At 50.1% G+C, this 19,421-nt stretch overlaps 1 protein-coding gene across 31 annotated transcripts in view; it reads right to left on the bottom strand.

The window, feature by feature from the left end:
• The window catches only part of Zmynd8 (zinc finger MYND-type containing 8), a 94,510-nt gene that overhangs the window by 52,894 nt on the left and 22,195 nt on the right, over positions 1-19,421 (bottom strand). For 17 of the 31 annotated variants that reach the window (XM_005084964.4, XM_013124421.3, XM_040733041.1 and 14 more), the window contains 3 exons: positions 10,205-10,353; positions 4,572-4,790; positions 1,227-1,340 (listed from right to left, as the gene is read on the bottom strand). In XM_005084964.4, the coding sequence (XP_005085021.1) occupies positions 1,227-1,340; positions 4,572-4,790; positions 10,205-10,353 (482 nt within the window). Of the gene's footprint in view, positions 1-1,226; positions 1,341-4,295; positions 4,475-4,571; positions 4,791-10,204; positions 10,354-11,105; positions 11,243-17,696; positions 17,834-17,859; positions 18,163-19,421 lie in introns of those variants that run through there. The other 14 variants (XM_040733053.1, XM_005084965.4, XM_013124425.3 and 11 more) reach the window with 7 other exon arrangements.

Raw genomic sequence — 19,421 nt, forward strand, 5'->3', positions numbered from 1 at the left:
CCTCACTTTTGTGTACTATTACAGCTATTAATTTAGTGTCTGTGTGTGAGCACAGACATGTGAGGGTGAGTGTATGGAAATCAGGGGACAACTTTGGGGAACTTCTTCTTTATTACATGCAAAGCCTGGGGGTGGAACCCTGGTCAGCTGACTTGGCAGCAAGTATCTTTACCCACTGAGCTGGGCTTTTTTTTGTTCTTTTGAAAGAGGTTTAATGGGCAAGCCCTGACCCTGAGTCTACATTTCTGTGAACTTGGAACACAAACGCAAAGAAATTTCACTAGAGCATAGGGTGCTTTTGTGCAAACAGAAAGGGGAACCCTGCCCAAAATGTTCCTGGAATTCATCTGTAGGGGAAAATGCAGTAAGTAATTTTAATGTCTTAAGGCAATGGGGGAGAGGGTGTTTCTGTGCCAGACTCTTGCTGTGGCCATGGCTAGACTGAAACCTGTTTAGAAGAGCAAGGTGGCCTTGAACTTCAGCCTCCCCAAGTGCTGGAACATAGACATGTCACCACGACTGGGTTTAATGTTAAAAAAAAATTACATTTTAAAACACAATATATTTTGGGGATGAGGATGGGGGTTGAAACACCCTGGGTTCAACCGCCATGGCCACAAGAAAAACAAAACAAGGAATTATTATTCCGACATTTTCCCGAAGCCATCATAGAAAACACACTGACCATAGCAGTGCTGGACCAGTAGAGGCTCTCAGGAGGGCACAGCTGTGAGGAACACATCTGGACAGCCAAATGTGGCAGCTTACCTCTCCCCACTGCTCAAACTGAATGTTTCAAACCCCATCCGCCTTCAGAAAGGATGGAAACTGAATGTTTCAAACCCCGTCCCCCTTCAGGAAGGACAGCCTCACCCATCTAGGAGAGCTCCCTGGTTCAGTCTCAGTACACTAAGTTACACTCTACCTACACAATTTCACAAAGGGGCAGGAGCAGAGTCCCTCATTGGCCAATGGGGTTTGGCCATTGTTATTTTGACCTCACAGCTCCTCAGAACCATCCCCAAACCCATCCTACTAGTAACTACTGTCTCCTGACTAAGCTCTTCCAGGACAGAGTATCTTATATCTGCAAATACAGGAAGGCCCCAAGAGTATGCCTGTGCTCCTGAAAAGCAAGGCCATCAGGAAACACACAGGACATTAAAGGAACAAAACAGAAGCCACCATCGCCATTAGGCTCACAGCAGCGGGAATAGTCCTCTTACCCCTGGCTGCTTCATTTTCTGAATGGCAAACTTGAGCAGGTAGGACAGCTGTTCAATGGTCAGCATCGTCATGGCTTTGCTCTGTGTCTCGATGCATTCTGCTACTGTAATCTTCTACAAGTCAAAAACCACACACACAGGTCCGTTAGGGGGAAAACACATCACTGCCAATGCATTTGTTCTCCTTCTATTATTTTTAATGCACTCACATGTAAATGCAATTCCCATCTAAATGAGAAGAGCTATTGGCGTTGGAATAGCTATTAGCCCAAACTACCAGACCAGCACGAACTGGATCTGTGGGCAAAGATTTAAGTTGTCAGTCCACATGTACGGTATCAGGAAGTGATTTGGGCTGATGGAGACATGATGATCTGATCTGGGGCCTGGGCAGGTGGCAGACTGCAACCTTTGGGTCTTAAGAATTGAATTTGAAAAGAAAGACCCCAGAGAGTAGAGGGAGGGAACTGCAACACGGAATGTGGCTCAACAACTACCATCCACATCCCCGGGGGCCCTGAGCTCTGGCCAAGCAGACCAGAACACCAGCATGGCCTTTCCCAAAGATGCCGCTGGTGCAGCAGGGAGATGGCGCTCCCTGTAGAAGAATCAGGGAAGGAGGTCAGCCAATGAGAAACACGCCTCATATGCCACGCCCAAGGATGTGAAGCCAATGAGAAACGTATCTCATTTGCCACGCCCAAGGACGTGAAGCCACTGTAGGCATCCTACAAGAGGCAACCTCTCCTTTGTCATTTCTTTGTTTTAAGGCCACCTCACTATGTATGCCATGCTGGCCTGGAATTCAGTAGGTAGACCAGGCTGGTCCAAAACTCACATAAAGTCACCTACCTCAGCCTCCCAGGAGCTGGGATTTAAGGTGTGTGCCACCATATCCAGGGTTCCTTTTCTCTTCCTTTCCCTTTCCTATTCCTTACCTTACCTTTTTTCTTCTCCTTTTCCTTCCTTCCTCCTCCTTCCCTTCCCCTTTTCTCTTTGGAGAAAGAATCTCACTGTGTAGCCCAGGCTGGCCTCAAACTCCTAATTCTCCTGCCTCAGCCTCCCAAGTGGGTTTACAAGCATGTGCCACCACAGCCAGGTCAGAATGGCCATTTCATAGAGAAAAGACCCAGCAAGACAACTGTGCGCACGGTGCTGCAGAAGCCCCATACGAGACCTCGGGGACTCTGAGGATTATGTGGCAGCAACAACAAAAATAGCAAATCCTACAATGTCGGGGACTCTTCTGGCCTGTCTGTGGAAGGAGCTAGACATCTTCTCCAATTAATTTGGAACCAGTTTCCATCTGTCACATCTCTGGGGCCCTCCAGTGAACTCCCGGTGTGGCTGGTTATCAAGAAAAGGGCCACACAGAGTCACTCAGAAACTGGCAATGGAACAGAGTACACAGATCGGTCCCATTTTATCTTTTCAAAAGCTGCCTTTTCCAATTCACCCCAGGGAGAAACTTGAGGGCCCTGTATCTGAGCACACAGAAGCGCACCTGCTTGCTTGAGTCCTCTTTCTTTCTGAGGGCTACATATTCGTAGTGGACATCTAGGGAGCCACCTGCCCACCTGTCACGCCCTCCGACAACTTCTACTCCTTCCTGTTTCCTAACAGTGACTGATTAGCACAGCACAGGAGTCCCGGTCAAGCTTTTTCAACAGGGACACTGGTGAGCAATGCTGACCAAGGAGCCCGAGGGCAAATCGGCTGGAGGACACTGGGGGAAACTCTTCCACTCGATGTAAGGGAAGTCAGGAGATGTGCCATTCGCTTAGGGAAAGCGTTGACTATCCACATGATATATAAGCCTCCAGCAGCAATGCTGTATGCGGCCAAGGGGACAGAGAGGAGCCATCATCGTGATGGCGAGACAGCAGGCTTGGTTCCAAACAGCCAGGCTGACCTACCTCCCTGGCTGCTTCCCCACACACGATGGTCACAAGCTCTGGTGTCTCAGACATCGCTCATTACAAGCATCGCTTGCAGAAGGGAGCCTACCTCAACCATTCTCTATTTGGTGACTCAGACAACAGGGGGAAGGATGTACAAGACAGTAGAAAACTGCTGGAGGCTCAGGGACCCACAAAACTATGGGGGAGCAAACCCAGGTCTATACATAGGAGGGGGCTGCCAGCACGGAGTGTGCAAGTCTGTCTGGAGCAACCCCGGGGGAGCCGTCAGCCAGCTTTGGCTGTGACAGAGGCACAAGACCCCTTCAATGCTATCATCATTTGTTTTGAAGTCTAATTTATTTCAAGTATTTCTTCTTTTTCTCCTTTCCCCACCCAAGAGTGGCATCATGGGCGTTCTCCAGTATCGAGTTCCTCCCCCACACACATCTAGACGACACTTTCCTCTCACACACTGGAAGCATCCTCAAAATCTAACGCAGTGCACGGTGGAATCCCAGAGCTGTTCCACATGAGCTGGTGTGAGCCACTGACACTTGCTTGCAGCAGGGCAGAGAGCATCGGCGAGCTCCGCAGCAGGGGGAGCTCCAGCAGCAGGGGGAGCTCCAGCAGTGGGCTTCCTGGCGGGTCTGCTCAGCTCTGCTGCTGACGGGAAATGCTGGGTGGGCTACTTCGGTCTCGCACGCCCAGCCACAGCTCTGAACCTGCGGCTTCCTCTGCCCAGATTTCCTCCCCTTCGGATCCTCCTCATCTCTCAGAGTGACCTTCCCAGGCCTGGATTCTTAAAGAGGGGACGCCCAGCACCTCAGCTCCCTCTCCCGTCTTCCGTCCATTTTCTCCACTTTTCTTCAACCTATTTATTCTAGGTTGGGGCTCTGTCCGATTTTGCCCAAAACAGGAACAATAATCATAAAAGGTTATCCTCTCTGTCCCATGTGCGGTTGACTCTCCAGCACTGGAGAAAAACTTGTTGCATGAAAGAAGGCGTGAGACGGTGACCACGTGGAACACACACTCCAGAGTGGTCTTCCCAGTCGGGCTACGGGCGCGAACTCCAGGCCAAACGAAGGAGGGAAACACAGCACGGGATCTTTTCAAAAGACATCGTCAACCATTACAGATCTACAAGGTCCCTGTCCAAGGCACTCACGGCAGAAGCAGCAGAGGCACAGCCGCAGATCTCAAAGCGCTCCCAAGGCTCGAAGAAGCAGGGGCAGGCAAGGCGACATGTCTTCCCAGGGGCTGCCCCACTGCAGCCAGCGCGGAGGCGGGTCCCCAGAGGGGCGGCCAGGGTAGAGCAGGCAGGAGGCAAGACATTTCTCTTTCCCTCTATTTGGATTATTTGAAATTTTTAAAAAAATAAAAGGAAGAAAAGAGAAAGGAGAGGAAATGAGGCAGGTAATGAATTCATTCATCGGGAACTAACCTCACATTCAGGACAAAACCAGTCCCCCTCTGGTTCCGATGTCAGTCTCAGACACTTAGCGTGATAAACCCGGGGACAGAGCTCACAGCAAAGGACTTGTCCTTCCCGGTGACAAACCCAGCAGTAGAAGTCATTCCGTCCGTCCTGTGGTACAACATCAACAGGGTCTGTGGTGAGTGGCTGCTTCATATAGTAAAACGGACCATGTCTTAGCTCTGACTGAAATGTAGGCAAGAAAGACAGGTGGGGTTTCAAAACAAATGTGGTTTCTCAGCAGACATTTGCACAAGTACATCACAAACAACACACCAGCATCACACACCTCACAAGCTCACTATACAGCTAGGCCACCTCCAGTTCCCAACTAAACACAGCTGGGCAGCGGCGGTGAAGCCGCTTACCTCTGTTAAAAGGCCAGAGATTAAAGGCTAGCACCTGAGAGTTAGTGACTACGTGGCCCAAGCACACCCAAACGCACAATCTAACTCCCCCGTTAACCAGCTACGTGACCTGGGCCGTGTCTCTCTCCACCCCCAGCCTCGATTTTCTCATCTGTAAAATGGGGTTGAGAGTCCCAACATGTTGGTATTAAGTGGTGGCACAGCCACTACTTGCAAAAACTGTGAAGAGCCCAAGATGCATCAGTCCAAATTTGCAAAGCTAATGTAAGTTTGGCAATTTGCCCTGGTGTGCTTTAAATAGCAGGAATTTGGAGGGTAGAAATAATTAGATTTGGTTCACGCAAAATTATCCTCCATTATTTAAGCCTATCTCCAGAGTAGAAAGTATCTCCAAGAGGCTCCTTGGAGCGGGGTGTTCGCATCCGCCAGGAAGCCTGGTCACTTAATCAGAGCCAACAGCGGCAGAGAGAGGAAAGGGCAAGCCACCTCATGGGAACCAGACACCATCCTGCGGGGCAGCGTCTGGAAACATGTCTCTAGAATGAGACATTTGAGAACACAGCAAAGCCAAACACAGAAAAGCCTTCAGAAGCAGCCTCGAATAGCCCAGCCCAGTCATGACTGTCAAACGGCCTCCTAGTTAAAGCTGTGTGACCTTCAGAACCCACAAGGAAACAAGACTGCCTCCGCAACAAACCCATGGATATTATACAGATATCACATTTACACAACACAAGCTCCTTGCTAGTAAAATATTACTATTTCCTCCAGAAAGATCTCATACTGGCTACAAACTGCAATATGGACAGGCAAAGCAGACTGTGTGTGACCACGTCTCAAAAACCAAACAAAGGCTGACAAGACAGCTCAGCAGGTAAAAGTCAGCCTGCCAGCCTGACTGACAACCAGTTTGATTCCTGGAACCCATGGAAAAGGAGACACCAAACACACACGCTCATGCTCACCCCCCCCACACACACACAGGCTTACCCTCACACACACACTCTCACACACACAGACACACAGGCTTACCCTCACACACACACACACACACACACACACACACACACACACACACGAGCGCGCGCGCGCGCGTGCTCACCCTCACACACATACACATTCACACACACTTTGTTTTTAATTTTAAAAAGTATGTATGTGTGAAATGAACGTGGTCTCCTATTACATTTTTTGTAACAACAGCTCTTACTTACACACACATACTTCAACATTTTTAATACTGACCAAATATGAAATCCACTGTTAAATTTTGTTAACTAAAAGTCTGATTTCTCAGCCCGATTGCCACACACACACACACACACACAGCACTCAGGCAGAGACAGGTGGATCTCTGTGAGTTCGAGGCCAGCCTGGTCTACAGAGTGAATTCCAGGTCAGCCAGGGCTACACAGAGGAACTTGGTCTTGAAAATCCAAAAAGAAAAAAGGTACTTTTTTTCTTCATTTTTCAACATACTGCAGCAAGTTCAAGGCAGCCTTGTAATTTAGCAATACCTATCTCAATAACAAAAGAGTCAAGCCAAAACTCAGGGATCAAATGAGATGGGTAACACCTGGGTTCCGTGGGCCCAACTGGGCATTTCTTTTGTTTCTTTGCTGGCTCAGAAGTTTCCCCCAGGCTCCATCAGCCAGGTGACTGCTCTCTTCAGAGACCCACCCACTCCGGGAGCCTCAGTGGCAGCAGAGGACAGTCGCCCTGTCAATCACACATTCCCCTTACAAGCTCCACAAAAACAACCTGATAACAAATGCGGAAGTTCTTAAAGGACAAGCCAACAATTTCAGATAAAACCAATTTTGATTTCCCTCTCCCACGAGTCTAAAGTATGTAGCCGGCCCTACAGCAAAGGGCACAGGCTGTGCGACAAGGGGATAATTGCAGGTTACAGAGTAAATGTTTTTATTCCCTGGCTCCTGCCCCAGGTCAGCTTAACAAGAAAATGGAAAAGACCTATTCACTCTCTCCAGGGATGGTCTCATCTAAGCTAAAGCTGACAGATGTTTTCTATCTGGGAGTGAAGGGCCAGAGACATGGCGTGGCGGGTTAGCGCTGACTGCTCTTCCAGAGGACCCTGGTTCAGTTCCCAGCACCCACAGCACACAATTTTAACAGTTCCAGGGGATCCCATGCCTTTCTTCAGGCCTCCACGGGCCCTACACACAAGAAGGGTGTACACACACGTGCAGGCAGAATTCATACAGATAAAATGGTTTTTCAAGACAAGGTTTCTCTGTATTGTTTTGGAGACTGTCCTGGAACTCGCTTTGTAGACCAGGCTGGCCTCGAACTCACAGAGATCCGCCTGCCTCTGCCTCCCGAGTGCTGGGATTAAAGGCGTGCGCCACCAACGCCCGGCTGAAAATAAATAAATCTTTAAGGATAGTAAGTAGCAAGGACAAACAGGCCATCAGGACTCAGTTTCCAACACCTACATAGCTCATGACAACTTCCTATAACTCCAATTTCAAGGAATCTGACCTCTAAGGGCTTCTACACGCACATGATGTACACAAACTCATGCAAGCAAACACACATAACATATAAATTTTTAAAATAACAGATGAATCCCCTCTGAAAAAGCCAGGAATCGTGGCACACACCTTTAATCCCAGAGACAGACTGAGGAATCTCTGTGAGCGTGAAGTCGACTTAATGAGTCTACATAATGAGTTCCAAGCCAGTCGGGGCTACATAGTGTGGCTCTATCTCAAAATGAGTAAATATCTGTGATTGCTTCGATAGGATGCATGAAAACTGCCCCTTTCTGCAAATGCCATAAGCTAGAAACACTCAAAGAAGCAAGGGGTAAGGGCTCTCCTTCCTTTGCCTGGTGAGCCTGATCTACCTACCTGTCAATCAACCTTAAACAGTGCTTACCTGAGCCCTAACTGAACCTCCAAGAGAAAACCAGTGACCTGATTGCACAGTGAGTGTCCCTGACCCTGGGAGCTAAGTCATGTGCCCTGGTAGAGCTGAGTGCCTTTCTACTGATGACAAATCCCCAGAGGCCAGCCCAGGCCCTGTGTCCCTTTGCCCTCACCCTTCTGTTCCCATGCCCTAAATGTCTTCTGAAGCCGTGGAGTCCCACCCTCTGTGAAACCCTGAGCAACGCCAGTGCAGGACACGGACACTTCCGAGAGGCCACGGAGGTGACACGGAGCTACAATCACCAACAGCATGGTGGGTGAGCTTGGAGATGGTCACGATTGCTGCTTTTGCTACTTGCTTGTGTAAGACTAGGCCTTGCTAGGTAGATAGCCCAGGCTGGCCACTAACTGGCTATGAAGCCTAGGTTGGCTTCTAGTTTACCATGGAGCTAGGCTAGCCTTAAACTCTATACTCTAATCTTAGCTTCCTAAGTACTGGGATGGCCATCACTTGGCTGAGAAAACTGACCTGTATGGGTAAGGAAGGGAGGAGAGAAAATGTTCACATGGCCACACTAGCAGAAAGATAGCCAATTCTCAGGGGCCCAAGGACACACACATGTGAGCTCACAACCGTGTGGAGGCCAGAGGTGACAATGATGACCTCAGGCGTCACCCTTAGGGAAGCCCACTACTTTCTTAAGACAGTCTCTCACTAGCCTGGAACTCGCAAAGCCGGCAAGCCTGGTTGACCAGTGGGTGTCAGGGATCCTCCTGTGTCCATCTCCCCAGCAATGGAATTAATTACAAGCAAACACATTCAGCATTTTTACATAGGTTCCAGGGATTCTCAAACTCAGGTCAGGTCCTCATGCTTGCAAAGCAAATTCTTTTACAAACTGAGCCATGCCATAGCCCCTATGTTTCTTTTTGAGTCTTCACTCCTACTAGCTATGATAGCTCCCAGGTGACAGGAGCCAGATGTCACCAGCCAGACAAACAAAGCTAACCTCACTTGCCCTGAGACCTTGAGGAGGGAACACCGTACTTCCCTTTACCAGAGAGTTACAACCCTTCCCAAATGATCGGGTCTGTGCCTTCTAACAGACAGCCACAGACAGCAACCATGTAACTCCAAATTAAAATCAAATGAAAAACTCGGTTTCTCAGTCACTCTTGACCAAGACAGCTACAGATGGTTTGTGGCTTCCATGCCAGACATTGTGGGTCTACAACACTTTTTCAGATATTGGGAGAGTTTTGTTGTGTGCAAAGACCTTAAGATTGCTAGAGCCAGAGTCCCAGGCCAACCATGGTTACAAGGGGCGTGGGGAGAGGATTACTAAAGTCAGCCTTCTTTTTCAAATCCTGTCACCCTGTTCCCATCGTTAATTAATTAATGGTGTTCAATGAATGTCCACAGCAGCCCTGTAGACTGGGCAGTACCACAATCTTTATCTGAATGAGAAAACTAATGGTACACAAGAGGTTAACTTGCACAAAACCTCAGAGCCAAGGCTGAGCTGGCCACTCGCTGTATAATTGAGAGTGAAAATAGATTTATGCTCAGAAACATATACTCGAGGCCTTAGGCATTTAACCATTGCAAGGCCTCTACCAGTAAAAGCAGCAATCTCACTTAATTCAACCCTGGCCCCCAGAGCCCACTCCAGCCCTTGATAAAGCACAGAACGGAAGAAAAGAGTCATCACTGAAAACAATGCCAGCATGGACCTCACAGTCACAGAGCGGACAGACATCCTATCCCAACCCAGTCCATTCACAGGCCTCACCCCAGTTCACCCCCCGAAGACTAACTAGCCTCAACAGAGAATGTAAAGATAGAAGATTCTTTAGACAAAATTCAAGAGGACAGCCTTTTCCATATAGCTGACAGAACTGGCTTGGGGGAGGAGGGTGCAGAGAGAAGGGACAGTGACCCTCCACCAAAGCTGGACTCAGACAGTGTCTCTCCCACACTGACCAACATTTTACAGATGAGAAAATGGCCTCAGTCACGCAGCCCCCTCGGGCAGCTGTCTTACTTAGCCCAGAGGGAAGGAAAACCCTGAGGCCACCAAGAACAAAACCAAGGAAAAAAACACCAGTCCATCCCCCCAATCTGACTTACAGCTCTTACAGCTCTATCCTCTGTCCCCAAAACAGATCTAAAACCCCACTGAAAAGACTTTTGCCCAGGCCTCTTCTGAACTGCCCTTCTGTAAACAACAGCTACTACCAGGTACCCTGCTGCATGGGGGCCAAGAACCCAAGCTGCACTGCTGCTGCCTGGCCTCCACCCCACTGCACAGAAGCCACTCACTCCTGGTGGCTCGTTTACCTGCTCCTTATTGCTACTGTTCAGTAAGCCGGGTTTCTTTTTCTTTTTAATGGGGCTTGTGGATGAGTCCTGGGGCGAATGGCCATTGGAGGAATGTGGAGGGCTGGGGAACTTCCGTTTCTGGGCTGTTCGCTCTGCAGAGCCAGGATCTGTAAGAGACATAAAAGACCATGTTTGAACAGCTGTCGAGGAGGCCTGGGTCACTCGGAGAGGGTGTGAAGGTGACACAGTCACAGTCACTCTGTCCCCAAATTCCAAGTGACATGTCAGTGTTTCCCTCCTAGAATCTACCCATCTCTTCCTTCAGGAAAGTCGGGTCTTTCTTCAGCCTACATAACATTTATGTAAACTCTTAACTTGGTGCCAAAGTACACAAGAAACACCTAGATTTTTTTTTTTTGGCTTCTCTTTAAAAACAAAAATTTTTTAAATGACAGAGCAAGGCCCATAGGCCCTGGTGGCACCCGCTACAGCTGTGAAGCCATTATCTAACGTCACATGGGAAGCTATCATCTATTTTTCTAAACAAAACTATACCCTTCCCTACCATGGCCCTGGAAGAGCCCTGGAGACAAAGCCATGACCACAATTTGAATGTGAGAAATCCCCCACAGGTTATGTATTTCAACACCTGACAACCAGCTGGCGGCACTGCTTGTGGCATCTGTGGTACATTTAGGAAATGGAGCCTCACTAGAGGGCATGGGTCACCAGGGGTGGACTTTGACATTTCTGAGCTAGGCTCTGTTTCCTGTCAACTTCCTACTTCCTGTTCAGAAGATGTGTAGATGTGAGGAGCCCAAGTACACACTCCCACCACCGTAGATGGGGCCACCTACCACCAGGCCTCCTAAGACGGCAGCCTATATCCCCTCAAGATGGAAGCCAAAATAAACCTTACCTTCCTTAGGTTGCTTGTCTCGTATTTGGTCATTGCAACAAGAAAATAATACATCAAGTTACGAGAAGTAGTCGCAAGGCAGAGATGTTGCTCTTACAACCAAGAAACGCTTCTCCATCCCATGCCCAACAGCAAAATCTAGACAAGTAGAAACACTTAGGAAATAGAGCCACCAGTGCTCATTCACATTCATTCAGCCAGGATGAGACCCCGCCCACTGGAAAGTTCTCATGCCCTACCCACCCCCTCCAAAGGCATCAAAACAAATGACACTCACTGGTTCCCACCTTAAGAACCACCCACTGCAGTTCAATCTGTCCTTGGTCCTACTCGTCTTTCCGTCACCATCCACCCATTATTCACCTATAAGAGTCCCAGTCTGATCATGCTCAATGGTAGGCTTGTTAGCTTGGGGACAAGGTACACTCTGCGGGACTGAAGTCACAGAAGTTGAAGAGGACACAAAGAACCCTTCACTGCTACAAGCAGACATGAACCTCAGTGACCACGAACAGAAGTGGCTTAACGCTTGGCAGCCAAACAACAGAACATTCTTTGGCCATAGAGAATGTTGAGTGCAGAATGAACATATGGCTCAGCAGCGAAGAGCCCTAGCTGCTCTTGCAGAGGACCTGGGTTCAATTCCCAGCACCCACATGGTAGCTCACAACCATCTCTAAGTCCATCGCCAGGTGATCCAATACCAACCACCTTCTGGCCTCTGCAGGAACTGCACACATGGTGCACAGACACACCTGTAGGAAAAACACTCGTACACATTTTTAAAAGAAGAATGTTGAACACAGCCAGGAGGCAGAGGCAGACAGGGCTCCGTGAGTTTGAGGCCAGCCTGGTTGAGTTCTGGGCTAGTGAAACCCTGTCTCAAAATGAAGTGTTGCAGTTGCAGAGTGTGAGGCTCTGAGTCCAGAAGCCATGTAAAGTTGGACGTGGTTGCCTGAATCTCTTATCCCAGCACTTTCTTTAGCAAGATGTGAGGCAGGCAGGAGGATCCCCAGAGGCTCATGGGCCAGCAGGCTAGCCTGGTGTATACTGTGACAAACAAAAGACTATCTCAGACAAGGTAGGAGGAGAAAGCTGACTCCCGAGGCTGTCCTCCGAGAGAGAGAGAGAGAGAGAGAGAGAGAGAGAGAGAGAGAGAGAGAGAGAGAGAGAGAGAGAGAGAGAGAGAGAGAAAGAGAGAGAGAGAGACAGAGAGAGAGAGACAGAGAGAGAGAGAGAGAGACAGCACCATGGGCAAGAAAGACAGGCATAGTCACCGGCCTTTGGAATCCCAACACTCCAGAGGCTGAAGCAGAAGGGTTGATGGGTCCTGGTTGCTGGGTCCCAGGCCAGGCTGGGTAACAGAGTGCCACACCATCCCAAGCCCTCCCCTATTGAAAGACTAATGAGGCAGTACTGAGGGTGCCATTTAGTGGCAGAGCATTTGCCTAGCAGGCACAAGGCTCCAGGTCCATTCCCAGCACCAGGGACAACAGCATCTTTGCCAAGGAATGATGTGAGACTATCTCCTGCCTGGGTCCAGTTACAAAACAACACATCTAGTGCCAGCAGGAGGCTCTCACACCCCTCCCCAAAAGAATGCAAAACACTTATATTACTCCAGGGTGAACGCCAAAGTCGGGTGGGTGTCTCAGGAGGAAGGCATGTGGGAAGGGATTATTTTTTCAACCATATACCCTCGTGTACTGTATTCATCATGTACCCAGATGACTTTATCAAAGTGAGGGAAATGAAAGGGATTTAGAAGGCTCAATTTCACATGAAAAGCAGCAGGTGCAGGCAAAAGGCAATAATGAGTAAAAGAGGGAGGCATTCCAGATAGAAGTCGCAGATGGATAAAGTGGGGGCTGGGATGCTGAGGGGCTCACGAAGGAGTTTGGGGCTCGTTCTACATAGATCAAGTGTCAAGAGTCTACACACTTAACGCAGGTGATAAGGGCAGGTGACCAGGGGACTCACAAGAATGTGTCTCAAAAGAAATGATACTCTGGCCAGCCGGAACCAGAAACAGACCAGACAAACAAACGTTACACTTAACAAAATCTCAGCTAGCGGTTAGGTTGAGAGAAGATTAGACAAAGGTAGACAGTTTCTGGGGTGTCTCCGGGTTTCTCAGCCTTCAGTCAAATTCAATCCCATTAGGATCCCCAAGGGCTATGACAATAAAAAAAAAACAGCCCACCAGGAAGGGGAACAGTGCAGCCTCAGGGACTATGCATCAGCCCAGACAGGTTCTAGGATCCACCCCTCCAGAACCCCCAGTGTGGGCTAAGGTTCTTATGACCAGCAGCACCTTAAAATATTCAGCTCACTGGGCCTCACCTGGATCCACAGAACCAGGGTCCTTAGACGCAAGGGATTCCTGGGTTTGAGAGGCTTCAGGGTACATACATGCTTGAGATGGGGGTGGAGGTATCAGCCACACACACACACACACACACACACACACACACACACACACACACACACACACGAAATCCCCTAGGCAGGGCTGCTATGGGACTCCATGATTAGATGAAAGGGACCCCAAGCCTCTTTGCCCCTAAGGGCCTTGTGTGCAATAAGGGAAAGAGGGAAGTGGTGGTCAGGAGTCCTTGGATGGCTCCACTGAACATCTCAAGAATCCAGGAAGTGGGCTGGAGAGATGGATAAGCAGTTAAGAGCACTGGCTGTTCTTCCAGAGGACCTGGGTTCAATTCCCAGCACCTACATGACAGCTTACAACTGTCTGTAACTCCAAGATCAGACAGACATACAGGCAAAACATGCATCAGTGCACATAAAATAAAATAATTAAATTAATTAAAAAAAAGAATCCAGGAAGTACATGACACCACTCTGTAAAGACAGTTTCCTAGATTTGAGGGGTGGGGCTAAGCCTTCACCTTTGCAGAGATGGCCTAAAGGACAGAGTTGTGTTCAGATAGAGGCACTTACTGGGGAGCATGGAAGCCAGCTCTCACGGATGTTCTCTGGGCACCAGCCCCCACGGTCACTCTCTGCAGTATGCATATAAACAAGAGTTCCTAAAAAGAAGCCCTGTCTGCAGAGACTGACTGATTGGAACCAGTGATATGGAGAGTTGGAATGATGCAAGTCCACAGACTGACCGTCTTATCCTGGGCTAGTTCTAGCCATTTCACCACTCCCTGCCCACCTCTCTGTCAAAACTGACATCCTATGACTGACAGATAAAAAAACCTTTTACAATCTATTAATGTGGCAAACCACTAGCTTCCACCAACCCAAAGAAGAATGTCATCAGATAGCATCTGAGGCCTATAGGAAAGCTTCCCCGACTCTGCACCCGCCTCTTTGATGTTTCCACAGACGTATTCTAAGCTTCCCTGATTTTACGACTTTGTTCTGTAAAACTTTTTAAAAAAGTCATGAAAACTGCTTCTACACCAGACCATGGAATTTAGGGTGACCGAGATCATTCCTGGGCTGTGTAAACATGCACACACGGAAATAAATGGGGGGCAAGACAAGAGAACTGTAAAACTCTTTCTTTGAACTTTAGAGTATTTTCATGGGAAGTGTGGGGAAATCGCTGGAAAGTAACAGACTTATAAGCAATCTATGCCTGACAGGGAGTTCTGTCCCAGCCTACTAGGAAACAAAACTGAATCCCACCCACTTAGTGAGAGATCGGTCTGTCTCACAGCTGCCCAGGTCTGAGTAGTCTAAACCTCGTCTCAGCAAAACGTAAAAACTTCAAGCTGAGCATGGTGGTGCACGCCTTTAATTCCAACACTCAAGGACAGTGAACTCTGTGAGTTCAAGGCCAGCCTGGTCTACAGAGCAAGTTCCAAGTCATTCAGAGCTACATAATTAGAACCTGTCTCAGGCAAACAAGCAAGAATCACCTCAATCGTATTTACTGTTACAAATAACACCGCCTCTCCCTATCTCCCTAGGGCTCATGGACACCCAGCAGCTGTATCTAAGAGCTAAACCTTCAGTTGCCCTCCAAAAGCTCCCCATAAAAGCTCTCAACAAAGCCGGGCGTTGGTGGTGCACGCCATTAATCCCAGCACTCGGGAGGCAGAGGCAGGCGGATCTCTGTGAGTTCGAGACCAGCCTGGACTACCAAGCGAGTTCCAGGACAGCCTCCAAAGCCACAGAGAAACCCTGTCTCGAAAAACCAAAAAAAAAAAACCTCTCAGCAAGGATAACTAGGAGATGTCGTGGAATACCAAATGGCAGGCCAGCCCTGTGGCTTAAACACTCTCCCTGCTCCATAGGAAACCTGGCATCCGGTGATTGTACAGTGATGGGAAATAACCCAGCTGTCGTCATAGTAATGAAGTCACCATAAGGACCTCTTCCAGAAAGCTGAGTCAGATTTTTACTTCTCTAATGACTTGATTCTGATGAGGCTACCTTGCTAAGCGTATCTCATCTGTAAATTTGGAGTGATGATACACTGCCCCCGCTGGCTGTCTCTTTGGAAAACGGTTCACCTTGCATCCAAGAAGGTTTTTTTCCCCTCCCCCTTCTCTGGATTAGCAGAATTCTATTAGGCTGGCCCTGTGCCAACCCCTGCCTCCAATCCACCACCACCACCACCCTGCCACCCCACCCCTCCCCCATCAAAATAAGTCTGGCTCTGAATGTGCTAAAATGGGTGAGGGAGCGGGCCCGCTTTGTGGAGGAGACATGTGTCTGCAATGACTCAGGAGCACAGCCTGGAGTGAAGCCGGCACCAGAAGCAAACCCTGAAGTCTCAGTGAGCGGTCTCCTGGGTATTAAAAGCTAAGCATGTGATGTAATCCTCCCAGAGCTGATGTCTTGTGAATCACCAGAAATAATCACCCTCAGCAGTCCCTGCACATCCTCTGACTTTGGGGACACCTCACCTCACGATAACCTGCCCACAAGCGAGGCCCTCTTCAAACTGCTTCGAATTCATTTCCACTCACCCACGACGGGACAGCTATTACCAAGTGTGGGTGCCAGGATTTGAACTGGGGCAGTAGAGTGACCCCAGTGCCAACAGTCCTCAGCTGGGGATGGGGGAGGGCTGTTGACTGTGGTCCCTGCTCCAGGATTTGAACTGGGGCAGTAGAGTGACCCCAGTGCCAATAGTCCTCAGCTGGGGATGGGGGAGGGCTGTTGACTGTGGTCCCTGCTCCAGCACTCACCCACTTGCTTTTGCTTTTCAACTGCACCGGGAGGAAAGGGGACAGGAAGGACCCCAGCAGAGTCCCATAGATGAGGTCATCCTCTTAAAGGCAGAATCTGGGAGCAACCCCGCCCCCACCCCACCCCACCCCCGCCAAGGCTGCATCAGAACCCACAGGCTTCTGAACCCCACCCCCTCCAAACCACACTTCCACCTCCATCAGCCTGGCCACCTGCCACACCAGGCACCACCCACATCCACATCCATGTCCAGGACCTGAGTCAGACCTCTCCAGGGTCTATGCAGTGACACACCTCACAGGGAACCGTTTCTTCCCTAGGGAAAGGGGTCACCAAGCGTAAACGCTGGGAGCTTTGTGTTTTTGTGGGTGTTGAATTTCCTTAAGAATGCAGACAGCGAGCCCACTGTGCCCAGGAGCAAAGAGCACTGGGGCAGAGGTGACAGCAAACAGCTGGCCCCAGGCCAATAAACAACCCTTTGAAAACAGGGGAGCTGGAGATGGCTCTTACAGGACCTACATTCAATTCCTTAGCGCCCACTCTTACCAGATGAGCCACCTCTCCAGCAACCCCCGCCCCCATTCTTTTTTAAGAAATAAGATCCTGCTTACTCCTCCCTCCCCCTCCCCCATCACCACCTAGTCTAAAAAGAGCTCGCTCTCTTCCAAAGAGCATCCTAAATCAATCCCATGGGTTGGAAATAACAAAAAACGCTGGCCTCTATCAAGAGGAAAGCAAATGAGTCCTGCACATAGCTTCAATGGCTCTGCACACACTGACTGGAGAGGCCCTGGATACCGCAGAGGCCTCTGGGTCAGGAGCAGCTGGAGCACCAAGTGTAGGCAACACTCCTAGTCACTACCAGGCTCAACGCTCCGGCTTCAAACAGGACCACCCTCGGCCAGCTCTCCCAGAAGTGGCAAAGCGAGCCCCTCGTTAATCATTTCCAAAGCTATTCCCAAAGACAGAGAGCAGGTACCCAAAAGGGCCTCCCTCCCCAGGAATCCCTGGCGCTCCCCACTGGGTAATTACATCATAAAGAAACAAAAGCCCAGAACTTCCTCCTCTCAAAGAGCACAAAACAGATGCAAGGATGGGGGCAGGGGCCAAACTGTCCCTCTAGCAAAGAATGTGGGCAGGAGGTGAACCCTGTTCACGGCAAGAGCTCCCTGGGTGACCCCTCGCTCTCAAGAGCAGTGTGTCTTAGGTAGGCCCTCAGAAATCAGCCTGAATGGGCCTCCCAACGCTGGAGCCAGATGCACCCAGGCTCGGTAGGAAACAGGGCCTAGCAGCTGCTCGCCCAGAACCAGGAAGTGGGTGGAAGGAGAAAGGTCATTCTCATCGTAGGAGAAAATGTCACTTCACCTGGAGGCCTCCATACCAGCAAGCGAGGGCCAGATGGCACAGAGGGTGGGCACTTACCTGCCATAGAGGCAGCTTGCTCGCTCAGAAAGCCTGGCTCCTCTGTTCCAAAAGAGGACAGAGGCAGACTCCCGGCAGACATTCCTGCTTCCGGCTCCTCGGCGGCCTCTCCCAAGGGGAGGAGGAAGCAGAGAGAGCGCACAGACTGAGAGTCACCACTTACCAGGCCAGCTCTGGTCGTAGACACGTTAGGTCGCCCAGCAGCACAAGGACACCTTTGCAATAGGGCAGGCAGAGCCTTGCCTAGAGTCCGCAGGCTTTGGATCTAATTCATCACCCTCGACAGCAGCGTGGCTATGCGAGAAGTCACCCACGCGCTGCGCCCAGGAGCCATTTATTAACGGTAGACGGGAGTAAACACACGCACACTCGCTATGGCTCTGAGGACAGGGTAGCTGCGAGAGAAGGGAGGTGGTTTGCATTCTGAACATGTCCTTAATATTTTTTATTAGGTGTTTTACCACGGGAGAAGCTGGCAGATACATGCCCACGGAGGCCTCCACACTCTCTAGGCATCAAATCCATATGTAAAAGGGAAGATGAGCAGGACAGAAACCGCCACCATCCAGGAAGAGGCAGACAGATGTGTTCAGGCCTCAACCACCACAACGGTAGCCTGGTCCTTCCTCATCCTCAGCTGCAGGACCCTGGCACTTTCCTGGCTGGAAAATACCAGGGCTCTTTCAGACCGTTGAAGAGGAAGAGCCATTGTGGCACTCCCCTCGTGGCCTCCTAGTCCTGGGACTGCTTTCAGCACGGGTGCCTAGTTCAGGCCCTTCCTTCCTTTGGCCCCCCCAACACTGCTGGCTCCAGAATGAGGACTGGGGTTGGTACCCAGCTGCATATCCATCCCCCACCACCAAGTATGTGCCTGCGGCTCTCGGGATGCAGTGAGGGACTGCAGCAGTGGAGGGACTGCAGCAGTGGAGGGACTATTCAGACACAAAAGACGGACCTCTTGTCTCAGGGGCTGAAGCTCAGAAGTGGGCTGAGAAAAGAAAGGGTAATAAAGGCACCTCCGAAAGGAGGGCAGATGGAGGAAGAGGGGCTGCCGGGAACCAGGCCCTGCTCCCCACAAGCACGGAGGATTCCGCCTCCAAAAGTCACCCTAATTAGGGCAAGGAAAATGCCAGAAAACAAGGGGGGAAGGGACAGGCCTTCCAGGCAGCTCGCCTCGCTCTTCTGCACAAGCTGACTTTAGAGGCAGAAAGTAGCCCAGATTACCCTGGTGGGAGGGGCAGGCCCGCCCATCCCTGGAGCTCTCAGGGTGTGAGGCCTGCACTGCAGTGGGGGCTTGGAGCAGCCCAACAGGAAGCAGCAGGGAGCCGCAGCCAGACAGTGGATCAGGAATCCCATGGGTAAGGGCGTGTAGGAAATCCTACTGGAAAGGTCAAGAATTAAGCAGAGTGCAAAACAGAGGGCCACAGAGATCCTGAGTGTGCAGGAACATTTAAACCAGAAAACGGAGATTCCACTTATCTTTCTAATGTGTCTACACATTTGCGTGTGTGCGTGCATGCGTCTGTGTGTGTGTGTGCGTGTGTCCTCCACTTGTTTGAAGTTGCGTCTCTTGTCTGCTTCTGCGTGTGCCAAGTTACCTGGCTCAAAAGCTTCAGGATTCTCACCTTTGCCTCCCCCCTCACTCCCCCCTCACAATGGAAACACCAGGGTCACAACCTCCCTTAACCACAAACAGCTCCAGCATTACACAGTTCTGGGGATCTG

The sequence above is a fragment of the Mesocricetus auratus genome, unplaced genomic scaffold (assembly GCF_017639785.1).
Source record: "Mesocricetus auratus isolate SY011 unplaced genomic scaffold, BCM_Maur_2.0 Super-Scaffold_100028, whole genome shotgun sequence".
Lineage (NCBI taxonomy): Eukaryota > Metazoa > Chordata > Mammalia > Rodentia > Cricetidae > Mesocricetus > Mesocricetus auratus.